Source organism: Trichomycterus rosablanca, chromosome 15, assembly GCF_030014385.1.
Source record: "Trichomycterus rosablanca isolate fTriRos1 chromosome 15, fTriRos1.hap1, whole genome shotgun sequence".
In the NCBI taxonomy this organism is placed as follows: Eukaryota; Metazoa; Chordata; class Actinopteri; order Siluriformes; family Trichomycteridae; genus Trichomycterus; species Trichomycterus rosablanca.
Genome location: NC_086002.1, coordinates 25,184,784 through 25,200,855, shown reverse-complemented (window position 1 = coordinate 25,200,855; position 16,072 = coordinate 25,184,784). Strand labels below are relative to the sequence as shown.

Here is a 16,072-nt window from a genome sequence, read left to right as displayed (position 1 = left end):
CTTCTCCACCACTTACATTAGACAAAATGAACTTGTGCATATTCACAATGAATTCATTAATGTATTACATGTAGGAATCAATGTTGTAATAGTTTTGGATTTTTCATTATAGTTTAGTTTTATTTCATTGTGACTTTTTTCTCTTGTTTTTATAGTGGGTTTGCTAGTTCTTTAAAATTTTTATAATTTTTTTAATGCTTAGTTTTAGTGTAGTTTTTATCAGTTCTAGTATTAGTTTTAGTTTTTTTTATACTTTGGGTCATTTTTCAGGTGCAGGATTCAAAAAGGTCAGAGTAAGTATTGTGTAATAAAAACTCAACAAAAGATACCATTTAAAAATGTTTTTCAAATACTGTTGAACAACCAACTGTCCACAAAAACTGTAACAGTCCACAAGATATCAGCCGTAAGTGCAAAATGTGTATAATACTGCTGCTGAAATGTAGTTGTTGACAGTTACCATCTTTCAGCCAGTTATTTAAAATGAGCTGGTAAAACATGAACTGGTAAAAGTGAGGATCTTTACCTGTCCATAACCCTGCCACTGAAAACAGGCGCTCATAATATGAACCATTTCTAGATGCAACACCAGTGGTGTAACTGGGAGCTCATGGGCCCCAGTGCAAAAAAAAAAATGTTGGGCCCCCTCAACAAATTGCATACACTGTAAAAAAATGAATCAGTGGTCCAGTAGATTTTTTACAAATGTTTTGTGTTAAATTTATTTAATGGAATTAAGTTCTTGAATTTATGGTTATTATTTGAGTAAATTTTACTTATTAAAAATGCTATAAAATCTACTTATTTCATTTGTGTGAATATAAAAATAATAAGTTATATAAATAAGTTGCTTTCAATTTACAAGCACTTCCAGTCTGCGCGTGTGCATTTTTTTTTTTTTTTTTTTAAATACACCTTCTAACCCGCAACGGTTGTGAAGAGCCTCCACAACGGAATCCAGATTGCAGTTTGTGAGCAAATTAACTAAGGTAAGTAATTCTGTTCTATTAATCTGTATAGTTACCACAGTTTATTACTGTAAACTTAGAATTAGTGTGTTAGAATGTGTCGGAATGCATGTCGTTATTACACTTACTTTAAATCAACAACATTATATGTGAGAGATGCTGTAATGAGTCTTGTAGTTTGATTTATTGCAACGTCTCACTTTTCTCATTTGAAAATAGGTTGAGCTGTTCTTCAGGCTTGCCATTTTGTTAACTGAGGTAGTTAGGTGGTTCATTTTTCAGCCTTTTTTGTAACTTGGCAAATATCTCTGTTGGCTGAGGTAAGTTAGCTAGCTAATAAAAACGTTTCTCATTTTAATGCATTGAGGAAACAACTTTAACCCAGTGTTGAGAGCAAAGTTAAAACTCGATAACACACAGATGGTTAGATGAATGAAGTTTTATCTGAAGCTGGAAAAAAGTTTTGCATTTATCTGTAAACATGCTAAGCTTGTTAGAGAAAACATAGTTAACTTAATTTAAACCTCATGTCAGGGTAGTTAACTTGGTTAACCACAACATAACGAATCATTTTTTTGCAAACCTCAATTATCTTAATATTCAGTCATTTGTGAGACATATTTTAATTATTCCAATTTGGTGCATTTCATTCTAATATAGATAAAACTATAAAAATGTAATTAAAATGAAACTTGTTAATGTGACAATTAGTCCAAAAATGTAATGTTTATTAACTGCATGTTTTGACAAGACAAATTAAAGTATTAACAAATTACTTTTGACCCTTTTCATACCATAATAATTGATGTTGCAGGAACCTGAAGGTTTAGAAGTGGACCAGCCCTCATTGGTAGTAGTTGTGATGATGAACATGAGAGCTTCTGCAGGTGACACACTAAAGGACATCATGATTATTATTGAGAAAGTACATGTCATCACAGGACTAAAAGATAATGCTATAGCTTGTGCTGCCTTCCTTGGCTTGACCTATGTGCTAAACCTCAGTTATCCCAGCCGGCAGACATTACAAAGGCATGGCTGTGGAAGAAGAGGGCCAAGTATTGGACTGGCCTACCAGAGAGAACGTGTGGACTATGACAACAACCGTGTACTGTTGCACACCTTAAGACAAGTTTTCAGGAACAATGGCACAAAATACACCAGAACACTTCATTGCTAGGTATTCAAGGTGCCAAAACATCTTTGTGTTGAGACGGAATGGCAACATTAGAAAGTGGTAAATGCTTTACCATCCCAGCTTTTCTGGAAGGTGCTGCAGCCCTGAAATGCAAGAATGGATGTTTACTAACACATAAAATAGTTTGATTAAAAATTTATCACGATTAAAAATGTAAGGCCTTAATCGCGTTAATTACCGCGATTAACGACAGCCCTAATAATAATATGAACTAATTCATGAGACACACACTAGAAAAACATCAACTTAACTTTTGCTGTGGTCATTTTGCAGGCTAGCGTGGAGAGCAGAAACGGAATGTAAACATGAAGTGCCGTCAGGGAGCCCAATCCCCCCAATCTCAATCCGCTCCCTACTCACTCCCCCTCTTCACTCCGCCTCCGTTTGCGCGTTCACGTGGAGGGTCCCTCTGTAGTGGATTGTTAGTGAGGAGGGAGCGGATTGGGAAAGACCGCATGAGGTACAGTACGGTGCTCGAGTGGAAAACATCGATTTCATATCAGTTCACAATGCTCATGAATAAAATGATGAACACGAAAACGAAGGCTATTCTTTCTATAATATTAGTACGTTCTCGTTAGTTTTGTAAACGCCTAATACAGTTAGTTAGTTATCGTTTTTTTTTTTTTTTATTTTAACAGCACCGGGTTTGTTTGGCGAGATCAAGGGGTGTAGCAACTCTCTCTCTACGGCTCTGAGTGTATTATAATAACTTTAAGAGTACAGTGATATTTTATTATGTAATCTCCTAAACTCACCACATAGTGACAGTCGTGGACAACTCGTGAAAAACAACAGTGACCAAAAATAGTAATATAATAAATAAAAAAAAATCAAGTATTATAAACATGTGAGGCTATCTAGATCATGTGTATGACATATTCAGATCTAATATTTAAAAAGAGGAAAATTCTCTTAACTTGATAAGATGGGTGGCTCTTAAAAGAGCCGTTGGTTTGCCAGAGCGACTAAGGCGCTTTACTTGGAGCTGGTGTACTTGGTGACGGCCTTGGTACCCTCGGACACGGCGTGCTTGGCCAGCTCACCGGGAAGCAGCAGGCGCACGGCGGTCTGGATCTCCCTGGAGGTAATGGTGGAGCGCTTGTTGTAGTGAGCCAGACGAGAGGACTCACCAGCGATACGCTCGAAAATGTCGTTGACGAAGGAGTTCATGATGCCCATAGCCTTGGAGGAGATCCCGGTATCAGGGTGGACCTGTTTCAGGACCTTGTACACGTAGATAGCGTAGCTCTCCTTCCTGGACTTTCTGCGCTTCTTGCCTCCTTTGCCGGCGGTCTTGGGGACGGTTTTCTTGGAGCCCTTCTTGGGCGCGGCCTTCGCTGGTTCGGGCATGATGCTGCTGTTTCCTCTAGAACAAACTACAAGTGAATGTAGATGCTCTACACGCCCGCTTTATTAACCCTGCATGCTGAGTAAGCCAAGTTGAAACACGTAACTCTGATTGGTCCAAGCTGCTGGGTTTCTATTGGACAGACAACATATCGTTCCACGCCCCCTTCTGCCCCATTCACTAGAACCTGTTCTTTGTTGTCTGTTCCCGCTTAATCTGAGGTCGATACATGTTGTAAAACCGAATATAAAAGAATCAATAGCAATATTTTATTTATCAATATTTTATAGTTAGGATAAATAGATAGATAATTTTTTGTTTGTTTTTTAAGCGAAGCATTCGGGCACAATGTTTTACTGTATTTTACACAGAGATCGTGTTAATGATTGTAGTGTAATCTACAGTATGGCTGTACATTGGTAGTATGCAAACACGCCGTTTGAAGGCTAAACGAGAGATCTGATAGTAAACGTAATACTAAAACTACTAATGATAACGCCAAGCTTTTAGGGCTACATAAGTGAACTGATAAAAAATGCATCAGTGAATGTGTTATTTTTATTTATAATGATGCTTTCAAGCTATGGGGGCTAAACGAGTGATTTGCAAATCTACAAACGCATCAGTGAACGTGCTATTACTAAACACTAATAATAATAATAATAATAAACAAGAAGGAATTTCTCTTTTGCAGAAAATATGGGTGGCTCTTAAAAGAGCCGTTGTGTTAGCGTGCAGGTCTGAACGTTTAACCCCCGAATCCGTACAGGGTGCGTCCCTGGCGTTTCAGAGCGTACACCACGTCCATTGCGGTGACGGTCTTTCTCTTGGCGTGCTCGGTGTAGGTGACGGCATCACGGATGACGTTCTCAAGGAAAACCTTGAGCACACCGCGGGTCTCCTCGTAGATCAAGCCGGAAATACGCTTCACACCGCCACGGCGAGCCAAACGGCGGATGGCGGGTTTAGTAATACCCTGGATGTTATCACGGAGAACTTTGCGGTGACGCTTAGCGCCTCCTTTTCCAAGACCTTTGCCGCCTTTTCCTTTTTAAATATGATCTTTATTAATACATGATTTTCAGAACAAAGTTATTATCATTACATTACAATCCAAATACATACAAATACACATACAAAACATAAAATCTATTACATACAAATTTTTACAACTTAAGTATCGACCATGGAAATTTTTTCTTAGCTTTAAGATCTTCAGTTCGCAACCGTCTTAAGTGACAAACAATCTGTTTAAAAACAATGTCAGCACTTATATTACTTTGGTCTATAATTATTTTGCATCTTGTTTTCCAAATCTTTGTATTCACCACACAAATAATTAGCCAGTAAAATTCTTCAATATTTGTATGTACATTATCAAAAATACCATACATTATTGTTCTCATATTTATATCAAAATCCAAATTTAATGTTTTTACTTTATTCCAAATGTTGGTGGTTCTTGTACAGTTCAACAAAAGATGTTCAATTGTTTCTTCTTCCAGACAACCATGTATAGGACATTTAGTGGTGGTGACATAACAACTCCATTTCACAATTGTTCTAACAGGTAGTCTATAATTTATTATTAGCCACATTGTGTCTCTTATATTTTCAGAAATATTTTTAGAGAGTATGTTCTTTATTATTATCTTACTTTCATTTAAATCTGTCTGTCTATACTGTAAGGTTTCTCCATGATAAAATGTATTAATTAATTTATAAATTTCTTTATTTGATAAGTTAATCCAGTCAATATTTAAGTTTGTATGCTTAAATGTGAAATCACCATAAATAAGTTTATAATAAAATACATCTTTTCTTTCCTTTTTGTTTCAACCATTCAGATTCCTTTAGTATCCACTTAGCCTTCCTTTCCATTGCTTGTGCTATGTTTTTACAAAATGCAATTTTTAATTTAATGCCTAAGTCGATTGCTCCTAACCCTCCTTGTAACTTTGGTTTAAACAAAAGGGTTCGTTTTGTTACCTCCCTATTTGTATTCCATATAAATTTAATACACAATTTGTTCAGGCGATTAATACATTTTTCATCTGGTGGAAAAACAGTAGCAAGAAATAATAATTTAGATAAAATAAAGGTTTTAATAATATGTATGCGAGTTTTATAGTTAGAGCCTTTGAATTTGTCCAGTTCATGTTTCACTGACTCTTCTTTCTTTTCCCAGTTTAGTTCACGTGCTCTGTCTTTAGATACATATATACCCAGTACTTTTATTTCTTCTTTTATATTAACTTCTAGATAGGGTTGTGTATTTCCTCCTATCCAAATACCTTCTGTTTTCATTTGGTTAAGTTTTGCACCTGCTATTATTTCATATTCATTAAAATAGTCTTTTAATATATTGTATTCAAATTGGTTTTTAATAAAGACTGTTATATCATCAGCATAAGCTGAGATTTTAATTATGTTGTTCTTAGAAAGTTTTATACCTTGTATTCTTGGGTCATGCTTGATTTTATTTAGAAGAGGGCTAATAGCTAGTACATAAAGGGCTGCACTTAAGGGGCAGCCTTGTTTAACTCCCCGTTCCACTAAGAAGGAATCTGTCAAAACACTGTTTACTTTTACTTGTGTCACAGATGTTTTATATAATAGCTTAACCATATGTATAAATTCTCTTCCGGACATTTTTACTGCTCTCGTCGAGATGAAGTGAGTCAATGCAGGACGAGCGTTCACAGCGAGCCTGTTATTTCCCTCTACCGGACCTAGTTGAAGACGATGGGGCGGAGTTAAGCAGTGACCGCAGCTGCTCGGAGTAGATCTTATAGAACGTGCTAGTGCCTCCACTGTTTTTCACAGTAAATCGGCTCACGATCCATCCAATGTTTTCCACATAACTATAATTGTAACTGATGTACGCTATGCAGTTTTTAGGAATGCTTTGCCAACAGGATAAAAAAGAAACAAACAAAGAAACAAAAGAAAAAAGAAAAAAATTCAACCGGGCTTTTATACAACACTAAAACCTATTATAATGTAGTAGATCCGCAATATTTGTCTGTTTTAATATTGTACAATTAGGTGGGACAAATAGCCATTAGAGACATGACAATGTAGCCAATACAATCTATATCAGGAGATAAGGTTCAGTTTATGATCAAAATGGTAGTTGAAATAAGAAAATTTAGAGTAAAATTTGAGTAAATTAGAGAGAGAGAGAGAGAGAGAGAGAGAGAGATGTCCGAGTAAAATAAAAAACTGAAAAAAAACATTAAAAAATGAAAACATTAAACAAAAAAAATAAAAAATGTGTAGTTGTAGAACTTACAGCACAAATGTGTAACACTAAATAAAATGAATGTCTGTGTATTGTAATATGTAAAGATTTTAGTCTATGACAAGTGGACAGTTAATATATATTTATGTATATATATATATATATATATATATAAATATATATATATATATATATACACATAAAAATACATATTATACATACAGAGAAGAAAACACATACATACTCATACACACAGATTTAGTTTGTGTTGTCACATTTTAACCACGAGATGGGAGCCACGCTCCACTAATTGATTCTCCATAACATTATAATTACAGCTACTAGTACTATTACTGCCTATAATACTATTATTACAACAATGTATAATAGAAATAATGCATTATTATGAGTAATTATGATTATTTACAGTTAATATTTTACAATATGTTCAAAATTGTAATTGCTGTGTTAATTACCTATAATAGTATTTTATTATTGACATTAATACATTATTCTGAATAATAATTTACTCTACTACTCATAACGACTATATTACTCGTACTAACTTAATGCTTAACAGAACCCCGTAAACATACACACTATAAAAATTATTAATCAGTATGTTATAATACAATATTATAATTATGTGTTATAAGACGCCACCTGACAATCTTTAATCTGCTGTACTTATGTAACCCGTTTTTACTATTTATAACTGATAAACATAATTAATTTATAACTCGGAACCGACACACGCACACAAATAAATAAAAGAAAATGTTATGAAAAGTGCCCATTTCAGTGGAAGCATGTAAGTGGCTCTTAAAAGAGCCTTTGGGGATAACTGGATGGAGTGGGTTCGTTTAAGCACGCTCTCCGCGAATACGGCGGGCCAGCTGGATGTCCTTAGGCATGATGGTCACCCTCTTGGCATGGATGGCGCACAGGTTGGTGTCCTCGAACAGGCCGACCAGGTAAGCCTCACTGGCCTCCTGCAGAGCCATGACGGCAGAACTCTGGAAGCGCAGATCGGTCTTAAAGTCCTGAGCGATCTCTCTAACCAGGCGCTGGAAGGGCAGCTTGCGGATGAGCAGCTCAGTGGACTTCTGATAACGGCGGATTTCACGCAGAGCCACGGTACCTGGCCTGTAACGGTGAGGTTTCTTCACACCGCCAGTAGCCGGGGCGCTCTTGCGGGCAGCCTTAGTGGCGAGCTGCTTCCTCGGCGCCTTACCACCGGTGGATTTACGAGCGGTCTGCTTGGTTCTTGCCATCGCGTCTGGAACTCTGCACTTCACCAACTGTAGTACAGAATATGTTAGCCCGCCCAACACGCTCTTTTTAAGTACCAGAGCCGCTCCGCGCTCATTGGGCGTCTTGATGAAGCTCTTTTTTCATTGGACGATCGTGCTTACGTCAAATGTCACTTACTGGTCGGCGTTCTGCCACTGCCTCTTTTCAGAAACACAGTATTTCCTCCATGCTGTTGGCGGGATTTATAATACTTTCCTTTGTTTCTTTGTGCTTTTAGAACACAGCTTACAATCGCATTTAAAGTATATACCTTTTTAAAAAATATATTGAATATTTCGTTCATTTTGCTTATTATTATTGTTGTTATTATTAGCATTATTAATATTTTTGTTCCATGTGCATTACACAAACACGTTTGTTGCACCACTTTTAATCGTCTATATTGTTGGTTTTGCTACTGCAAGTGATCTATAACTTGGCTAATGTATACATATATAGTGAAATATGTAAAGATAGATAAATGGTGAAAAAATAAGTCGTACATATTGATTTGTTAATTTTACCATGTCATAAATCATGTGGTTTATGCCGTGTGAGTCTATGAAACAATATTACATTTGTGTTATTTACACATTATCTGGGGAAATTGCACTTTTTCTGTGGAAATGGGTGGCTCTTAAAAGAGCCTTTTGGTTAGAACACGAGAGCGACTTTACTTGGCCTTGGCTGCTTTCTCGGTCTTCTTGGGTAACAGAACAGCCTGGATGTTAGGCAGCACACCGCCCTGAGCGATGGTTACACCTCCAAGCAATCTGTTCAACTCCTCGTCGTTACGCACGGCCAACTGCAGATGACGAGGGATGATACGAGACTTCTTGTTATCTCTGGCGGCGTTACCAGCCAACTCGAGAATCTCAGCGGTCAGATACTCCAGCACGGCAGCCAAGTAAACAGGAGCACCAGCTCCCACACGGTGGGCGTAATTGCCCTTACGTAGCAGTCTGTGAACACGGCCCACGGGGAACTGAAGGCCGGCACGGGATGAACGAGTCTTGGCCTTAGCCCTAGTCTTACCACCGGTCTTCCTTTTTTAAATAGTTTTATTTAACAAAATTCAATCACATTACAAATATATACAGATCAATACATCATCAAAATAATTACATCAGTTCAAAATGTTCATTACAAATCCAGAGTAGAATAATACAGAAAAAATATATATATTCAGAGCTTGTTCTTTTTATTTTCCCTTTTTATACATTATTTTTTTTAAGTGAAAAAAAAAAAAAAGAATAATAATAATAAATTACAATCTTAATATTGACCAAGGAAGTGGAGTTTTTTTTGTGCGCAAGTCTTCATTTTTTAGTCTTCTAAGATGGCATACAATTTGTTTAAAAACAATATCTGGGGGTATGTTGCATTGCTCGAAAATCATTTTACACCTAGTTTTCCAGATTTTTGTATTAACAATACAGACAACTAACCAATAAAGGTCATTTATTCTTTGAGAAATATTTTCGAAGATTCCAAACATAATTGTTTTTTTATTTATTTCGAAATCTAAGTTTAAAGTTTTAATTTTGTTCCAAATATCAACTGATCTACTACAGTTTATTAGTAGATGCTCGATGGTTTCATCTTGTAAACAGCCCTGTATCGGGCATAATTTTGTTGTTACAAAGCAACTCCATTTAACGATAACTCTTACAGGAAGTCTTCCAACCGTTATTAACCATATTGTATCGCGTATGTTTTCAGAGATGTTTTTAGAGGAGATATTTTTTCTTACTTTTGTCGATTCCTCTTCGGTTAGTTGACTGTATTGTATCTTTTCACCATAATAATGATTATTAATTATATTATAAATATCTTTATTGGTTTGATTTAGCCAGTCTATATTTAAATGATCATGTTTAAACATAAAATCTCTGTAAAGGAGTTGGTAGTATGGTATATTTAATCTCTTTTTACCTTTTTGTTTTGACCAATATTCTTTTTTTCCAACCCAAATTGCACCTCTATTCATGGCTTGTGTTACATTTTTACAAAATGCTATTTTTAATTTATTACCCATATCAACAGCTCCCAAGCCCCCATGTTTTTTTGGTTTGTATAATAATGCTCTTTTTGTTACTTCTCTATTAGTTCCCCATATATATTTTACACATTGCTTGTTTAATCTTGTAATATATTTATCATCGGGTGGTATAACTGTAGCTAGAAATAATAATTTAGACAAGATAAAAGTTTTTATAATTTGAATTCGTGTCATATAATTGGTAGCTTTATATTTTTCTAGTTCCTCTTTTATTAATTGTTCCTTTTTCTCCCAATTTAGTTCTCTAGTTTTACTATTAGTTATGTATATACCTAAAATTTTTATTTTATCTTTCAGATTTAGATTGATATGGGGTTGAATATCATCATCTCCTATCCAAACTCCTTCGGTTTTGTTTTGATTTAGTCTGGCTCCCGAAACTAACTCGTATGTTTTAAAATGTTCTTTTAAAATATCAAGCTCTTGTTGATCTTTGATTATTACGGTGATATCATCTGCATATGCTGAAATTTTAACTAAGTTATTGGGATCTAGTTGAATACCTTTGATTTTTTTATTATTTTTAATTAATTTTAAAAGTGGACTAATTGCCAAAATGTATAGGGCAGAACTCAGGGGACAACCTTGTTTTACTCCTCTATGACAGCTAAACTTATGAGTTAAAACACCGTTAACATTTATTTGTACTTCCGACTTTGCATAAAGCAGCTTTATCATTTGGATGAAATTTTCTGGAAAGCCATAGTTTTCTAATACATGCCATAGATATTCTCTTGAGACGTAGTCAAAAGCTTTTTTCTGATCTAATGCTACTATGAAATAATTTTTATTTTTTTCATTTGTTAGTATATCTCTTATAGTACTTAGGTTATCCCACATAAATCGCCCTTTTATAGCGCACGTTTGTTCTTGTTCTACAATTTTATTTAAAAATTCGTTCATTCTATTAATTAAAATTTTTGCTAATATTTTATAATCTACATTAGTTACACTGATTTGTCTCCAATTATCTAAATTGTATTGATCACCCTTTTTGAATATTAAATTTATTATGGTATGATAAAAGGAATCATGCATTTTTCTTAATTGGAAACCTTCATTGTATACTTTCTCCAAAAGATCTATCAAGTCATTACAAAATATTTGATAGAATTCAGCAGGGAGGCCATCTGACCCTGGTGTTTTCTCTTTATTTAGTTGTCTTATGGCTAATTCTATTTCTTCCTTTGTAAATGGTTTTTCTAAGTGTTCTAAATTTTCTATATTATTTTTAGGAAAAAGTTTCAAGAATTTTATAATTTGAGCTTCATCAATATGTTCTTTTTTATATGCAGTTTCACATTTTTCCTGTATTAAATTACGTATTTCATTATTGGTTTTTATAATTTTGCCATCTTGATTTCGAATACCCGTTATATATTTCTTTTCTTTTCTTTCTTTGAAGTGTTTTATTACAGTATTTACATTTCCCATGTAGCTGGAGTCAAAACCAGCTTGTATTTGAGTACTTAGAAAAATGTCATTATTTATTTTTGCGATTTCCAATTTTACCTCTTTTAATTTATTTTCTTCTTCATAATTTCGATTTGATATAGTTTGCAAACTTACGTAGTCAAGGGTTAACTGCTTATAATATTCGTTTCTGCGAAAGTTAAATTCTTTACATTTACGCTTAAAAAAGGTTCTTATTTGACTTTTTAAAACACTCCATAGTTCTATATTTGACTTAGTTAAAACATTTAATTGCTTAATTCGATTAATTTCTTCCTTCACTTCTATTATTATATTTGGGTTTTTTAGGCATGATGTATTTAATTTCCAATATCCTTTATTCTCGTATTTCCCTATATTTATTTTAACGTTCACTGCTAAATGGTCAGAGTCTACTAAATATTCTGTTGTATAGTTAATAATTTGTATATTTTTTGATGTGTATATTCTATCAATTCGTGTGTTAACTATCTTATCAAAACGTGTAAAACCCATTCGATTTGGATGTAATTGTTTAAAAACATCATTTAGTTCGGATGATTCACAGATCTTTTTTAATAGATTTCCCTCCCTACTTATTGGAGTATCCTTAAACGGAATTCTATCTTTTAAATCAGTAATTGTATTGAAGTCCCCACATAAGATTACGGGAAACCCAATATTTAATAATTCTGACATTTTGTGAAAAATTCTTATTTTACCGGCGCGATCTGACGGCGTGTATATGTTAATTACTCTGATTTTTTGATTTTGAAAAAAGCAGTCAACTAAAAGAATTCTACCTGGAATTATTTGTCTAACTTTAATAATTTCAACAGGTTGTTTAAAAAATATTCCCACTCCATCAGCTTTATTCTCTCCAATGGACAGGAAACATTTACTCGGTGACCATAATTTTTGTACTTTATTCATGTCGTTTAAGCTAACTAATCTTAATTCCTGTGCACATATTATGTCACAACGTTTAAGCTTTAACTGATTAATTTTTTGTATTTGATTTTTTTCCGATTGAATCCCTCTTACATTAATTGAAATTACGTTAAGTGACATTCTAATAACCAAAATCCATATATTTATTATAGGGTAAAGGACCTTTTTTTATTTATTTATTATTTGTTAATCATGTGTTTTCTTTTGTCCTTTTACCTAAATTACTGTCAGGGGGAGAATTTCTTTTACGTCTTTTATTTTTTATTAATTTAGGTGAAAGAGTAGAGCTTTGTACAACATTTTCTGTTGAGATATCTATATTACCTTGAACATTATCATTAGATGGAGGCTTTAAAGTCGAAGGTTTAATCGAAATCTTCTTGGTTGGATCAGGAGGGCTCGTGAGTTCATCACTTGCTGTGGTGGTGGAGGAAGAAGAGTCTGTTTCATCAGAGCTGGTCGATGTGTTAGAAGTGTCGGAGTCCGATGTTTTGTTTCCCTCGGGTTCGATGTTCTTTTCTTGTTGCTTCTTATCTTCATTGTTGGTTTCAATTGTAGTTGTTAAAGGCTCTTGTGTGCAGACTTCCTGTAGCGGATTTGTTTCTAGAGAAGACGGAGGGTTGATCACTTGCACAGATTGATTTTGTTGACTTTGAGAACCTTTAATTTTGTTACTGTAGGAGTAAGGGCAGTTGAAAAAAGTGTGACCTTCTTTGTTGCATAGATTACAGATTTCTGTGCTTTTGCAGTCTTTTCCTTTATGACCATGCTGTCCGCACTTCCAGCACTTAAGTATGTCACAGTCTTTAACATGATGTAATGTTGAGGAGCAGATGTAGCAACTCTTGCTTTGCCCCGGGTAAGTTATGCTGCCATTGTAAGGCCCCATTGAGATGGTATTTGGAATAGTCATTGTGTTGCCATCAGGAGTTTTTTTTATCCTAATTTTGAATTTGCGAACGCCATACCATATTCCAAATTGATCAACGGGCTTGTAAACTTGTAAGATTTCTCCAAACCTCTTTATATATTGTTCCACATCGCCATCAGCAACACGTCCAGTCCAGAATTTAACAACTATGAATTTAATATCATTAGGGACAGAAGAAATCAGTTCCCAGTTCTTCCAGAAACCCGTGCCAGTGGCGCTGTTAAAGATCTGCGTGAAACGTTGTAAAGTCTGTAATTGATGGAAACATATTTCGAAGTCTCTGCGGTTTGGAGATGCAATGAAAGAATAAACATCTGCAGCATTAATCCAGTCGCTAAGTAGTAGCTGAGCTCCCACCTCCGTGCGGTTAGGAGCATCGCTTTCACCAGCGTATCTCAGTCGAACCCAGTGCCTCCCCACCTCAGGTGGGGAGGACACACGCGGGAGCATGTGTTAGCGTCCTTAGTTCTTTTAATGTCCGTTTGTTGGTCGCTGTTTCACAGGAAAGCTTTCGTCGTCAGATGTTTAACATGTGAAAGAGTTGTTAGCTTAACCACCGGTCTTCCCTCGTCCACTCATTTTGATGATCAGATCCGTTCGTCAAACAAAACTGAAGTAAGCCGGGAGAGCGCTCGAAACGGTATGATATAGGCAAACTGCCTCTCTCCTATTGGCTTAGAGCGAAGGCAAAGCTGAGCCAATCCTAAACGCGCCGTCATGTCTCAGGGCAACACATACACGCCCCCTCACATATTGCCCCGCCCCTCCCCCCTCTCTTCTCCTCCGTTCTCCTGCCCGTGTAATGTATGATACAGAAAAGCTTCTCTTAAGCATCAATTACATTATATTATGTCACAATAACATTTACACTATGTAAGGTGCTCATATACGTAAATTCACATACATATACACATTTATACGGACAGTTTTAAGGGGATGTGTGACAAAATCATTAATACACATAAAACAAGACCAGTCATACTTAGTGTTTTTAACTCCTTGCTTATCACTCTTTCCACAAAATATGTTTGCATGCATGCTTATATGTATTTATGTGTTTAGGAAACGCGACTCTTTATGGGAAGATATAGGTGGCTCTTAAAAGAGCCGTTTTAATAAAACAAAAGTAATAAAACAGGAACATGTTTACTTCTTCTTGGGTGCAGCTTTTTTGGCCTTGGTCGCTTTGGGCTTAGCGGTCTTGGGTTTGGCTGCCTTGGCTTTTTTAGGACTTTTGGCTGCCTTCTTGGGGGTCGCCGGCTTCTTGGGGCTCTTGGTGGCTTTCTTAGCGGCAGCAGCGGGTTTCTTGACCTTCTTGGGGGACTTCTTAGCGGCGGGCTTCTTGGCTGTTACCTTCTTGGGCTTCTTTGCAGCGGCGGGTTTCTTTGCGGCCTTTTTCACTTTAGGAGCGGCGGCTTTTTTGGCCGCGGGTTTCTTCGCCTCGGTCTGCTTCTTGTTGAGCTTGAAAGAGCCTGAGGCGCCGGTGCCCTTGGTCTGCACCAGGATGCCCTTGGTCACCAGGCTTTTGACGGCGAGTTTGACGCGGGAGTTGTTCTTCTCCACGTCGTATCCACCTGCAGACAGAGCTTTCTTCAGGGCGGCCAGGGACACGCCGCTCCTCTCCTTGGAAGCGGAAACAGCTTTGACGATCAGCTCGCCGACGCTGGGACCCGCTTTCTTGGGTTTGGCCGCGGTCTTCTTTTTAGGAGCCTTGGCGGGGGCCGAGCTGGCCGGTGCTGGAGCTTCTTCTACCATCGTTGTTGGAGCTGAAACGGCGCTAAGAAAGAGCGAGTGAAGCGCTGTGCTCTGTTGTACAGAGACTCCTCCCTCTTACGAGAGGGGGCGGGGCTTTATAGCACACATGAGAACTGTGTAGACTCAACTCGACCAGCGCAGCGTCTGTGTGCTTCCGTGACACATGCGCACTTGTGTTTTCTCATGGCAAATAATGATTAAAATACAAGTCCTGATATAAAATGCGAGGTAATAAAGTGCACGTCGGCCGAACATAAGCTCTCTCGTTCATGTAAAAGCCCGCAAAGGGAACCTAACGATGCTCTGTTTCCTTGTGTTCTGCTAAAACAGCACACCGCTCCTGATGCGTAAAGCGACGCAGCGCACATTTCACATCTTATTACACGTAAAAATATGCTGAGGAAACCCGATCTTCTTGTAGACACAGGCTGAAAAGTGCAAACAAAGCCTTGGTGTTTTCCACATGCATTTATAAGCGGATGTGAGCTTCCTTTTCTACTAGAAAAATAGGCTGTTTAGTGTGAAGTAAAACACAGTTACCAAGCAGGACTAGGTCGAGTCCAGGGTGCTTAACTGTCATGTAGCTGAAAGAACAAATGGAAAAAAAAAACTAAAACTAAATAATAAACATAACAATTTAGAATAATAATGATGATAACAAGAAGAAAATGTAATGTTAGTCAGAACAAGTCAAAACAACCGTATTCACAATGATGTCTGTTCTAATTAGGAAATTCATGTGTTTCAGCCACAACGATAGCTAACAAGTGTTAACAAGTGTCATAAGCGAATTAGATAAAAACCATGACTGAAATACATCAGTTTAGGGAATGTCGTGAGTTTCAGCTGTTCATCTTTTACAAAGCGTTTTCCTAGATTAAATGAAAA

General features: G+C 36.3%; 3 protein-coding genes and 1 pseudogene across 3 annotated transcripts; all 4 read right to left on the bottom strand.

Annotated features, from left to right (window-relative positions):
* Nucleotides 1-3,144: 3,144 nt before the first annotated feature.
* On the bottom strand, nucleotides 3,145-3,519 carry LOC134329048 (histone H2B-like). Its single transcript, XM_063010293.1, has one exon. It carries the CDS (start codon nucleotides 3,517-3,519, stop codon nucleotides 3,145-3,147), a length of 375 nt encoding a protein of 124 aa, XP_062866363.1.
* A 746-nt stretch (nucleotides 3,520-4,265) lies between these two features.
* On the bottom strand, nucleotides 4,266-5,398 carry LOC134328417 (histone H4-like; annotated as a pseudogene).
* Nucleotides 5,399-7,624: 2,226 nt separating this feature from the next.
* Nucleotides 7,625-8,035, bottom strand: LOC134328929 (histone H3). The gene has a single exon (XM_063010171.1). It carries the CDS (start codon nucleotides 8,033-8,035, stop codon nucleotides 7,625-7,627), a length of 411 nt encoding a protein of 136 aa, XP_062866241.1.
* Nucleotides 8,036-14,541: 6,506 nt separating this feature from the next.
* Nucleotides 14,542-15,184, bottom strand: LOC134328868 (histone H1-like). Its single transcript, XM_063010100.1, has one exon. The coding sequence runs from the start codon at nucleotides 15,182-15,184 to the stop codon at nucleotides 14,576-14,578; it is 609 nt and encodes a 202-aa protein (XP_062866170.1). The 3' UTR covers nucleotides 14,542-14,575.
* Between the last annotated feature and the right edge of the window lie 888 nt (nucleotides 15,185-16,072).

Coding starts and splice junctions, on each gene's coding strand:
- LOC134328868 (XM_063010100.1), bottom strand. CDS start 15,184: ATGGTAGAAGAAGCTCCAGCACCGGCCAGCTCGGCCCCCGCCAAGGCT.
- LOC134328929 (XM_063010171.1), bottom strand. CDS start 8,035: ATGGCAAGAACCAAGCAGACCGCTCGTAAATCCACCGGTGGTAAGGCG.
- LOC134329048 (XM_063010293.1), bottom strand. CDS start 3,519: ATGCCCGAACCAGCGAAGGCCGCGCCCAAGAAGGGCTCCAAGAAAACC.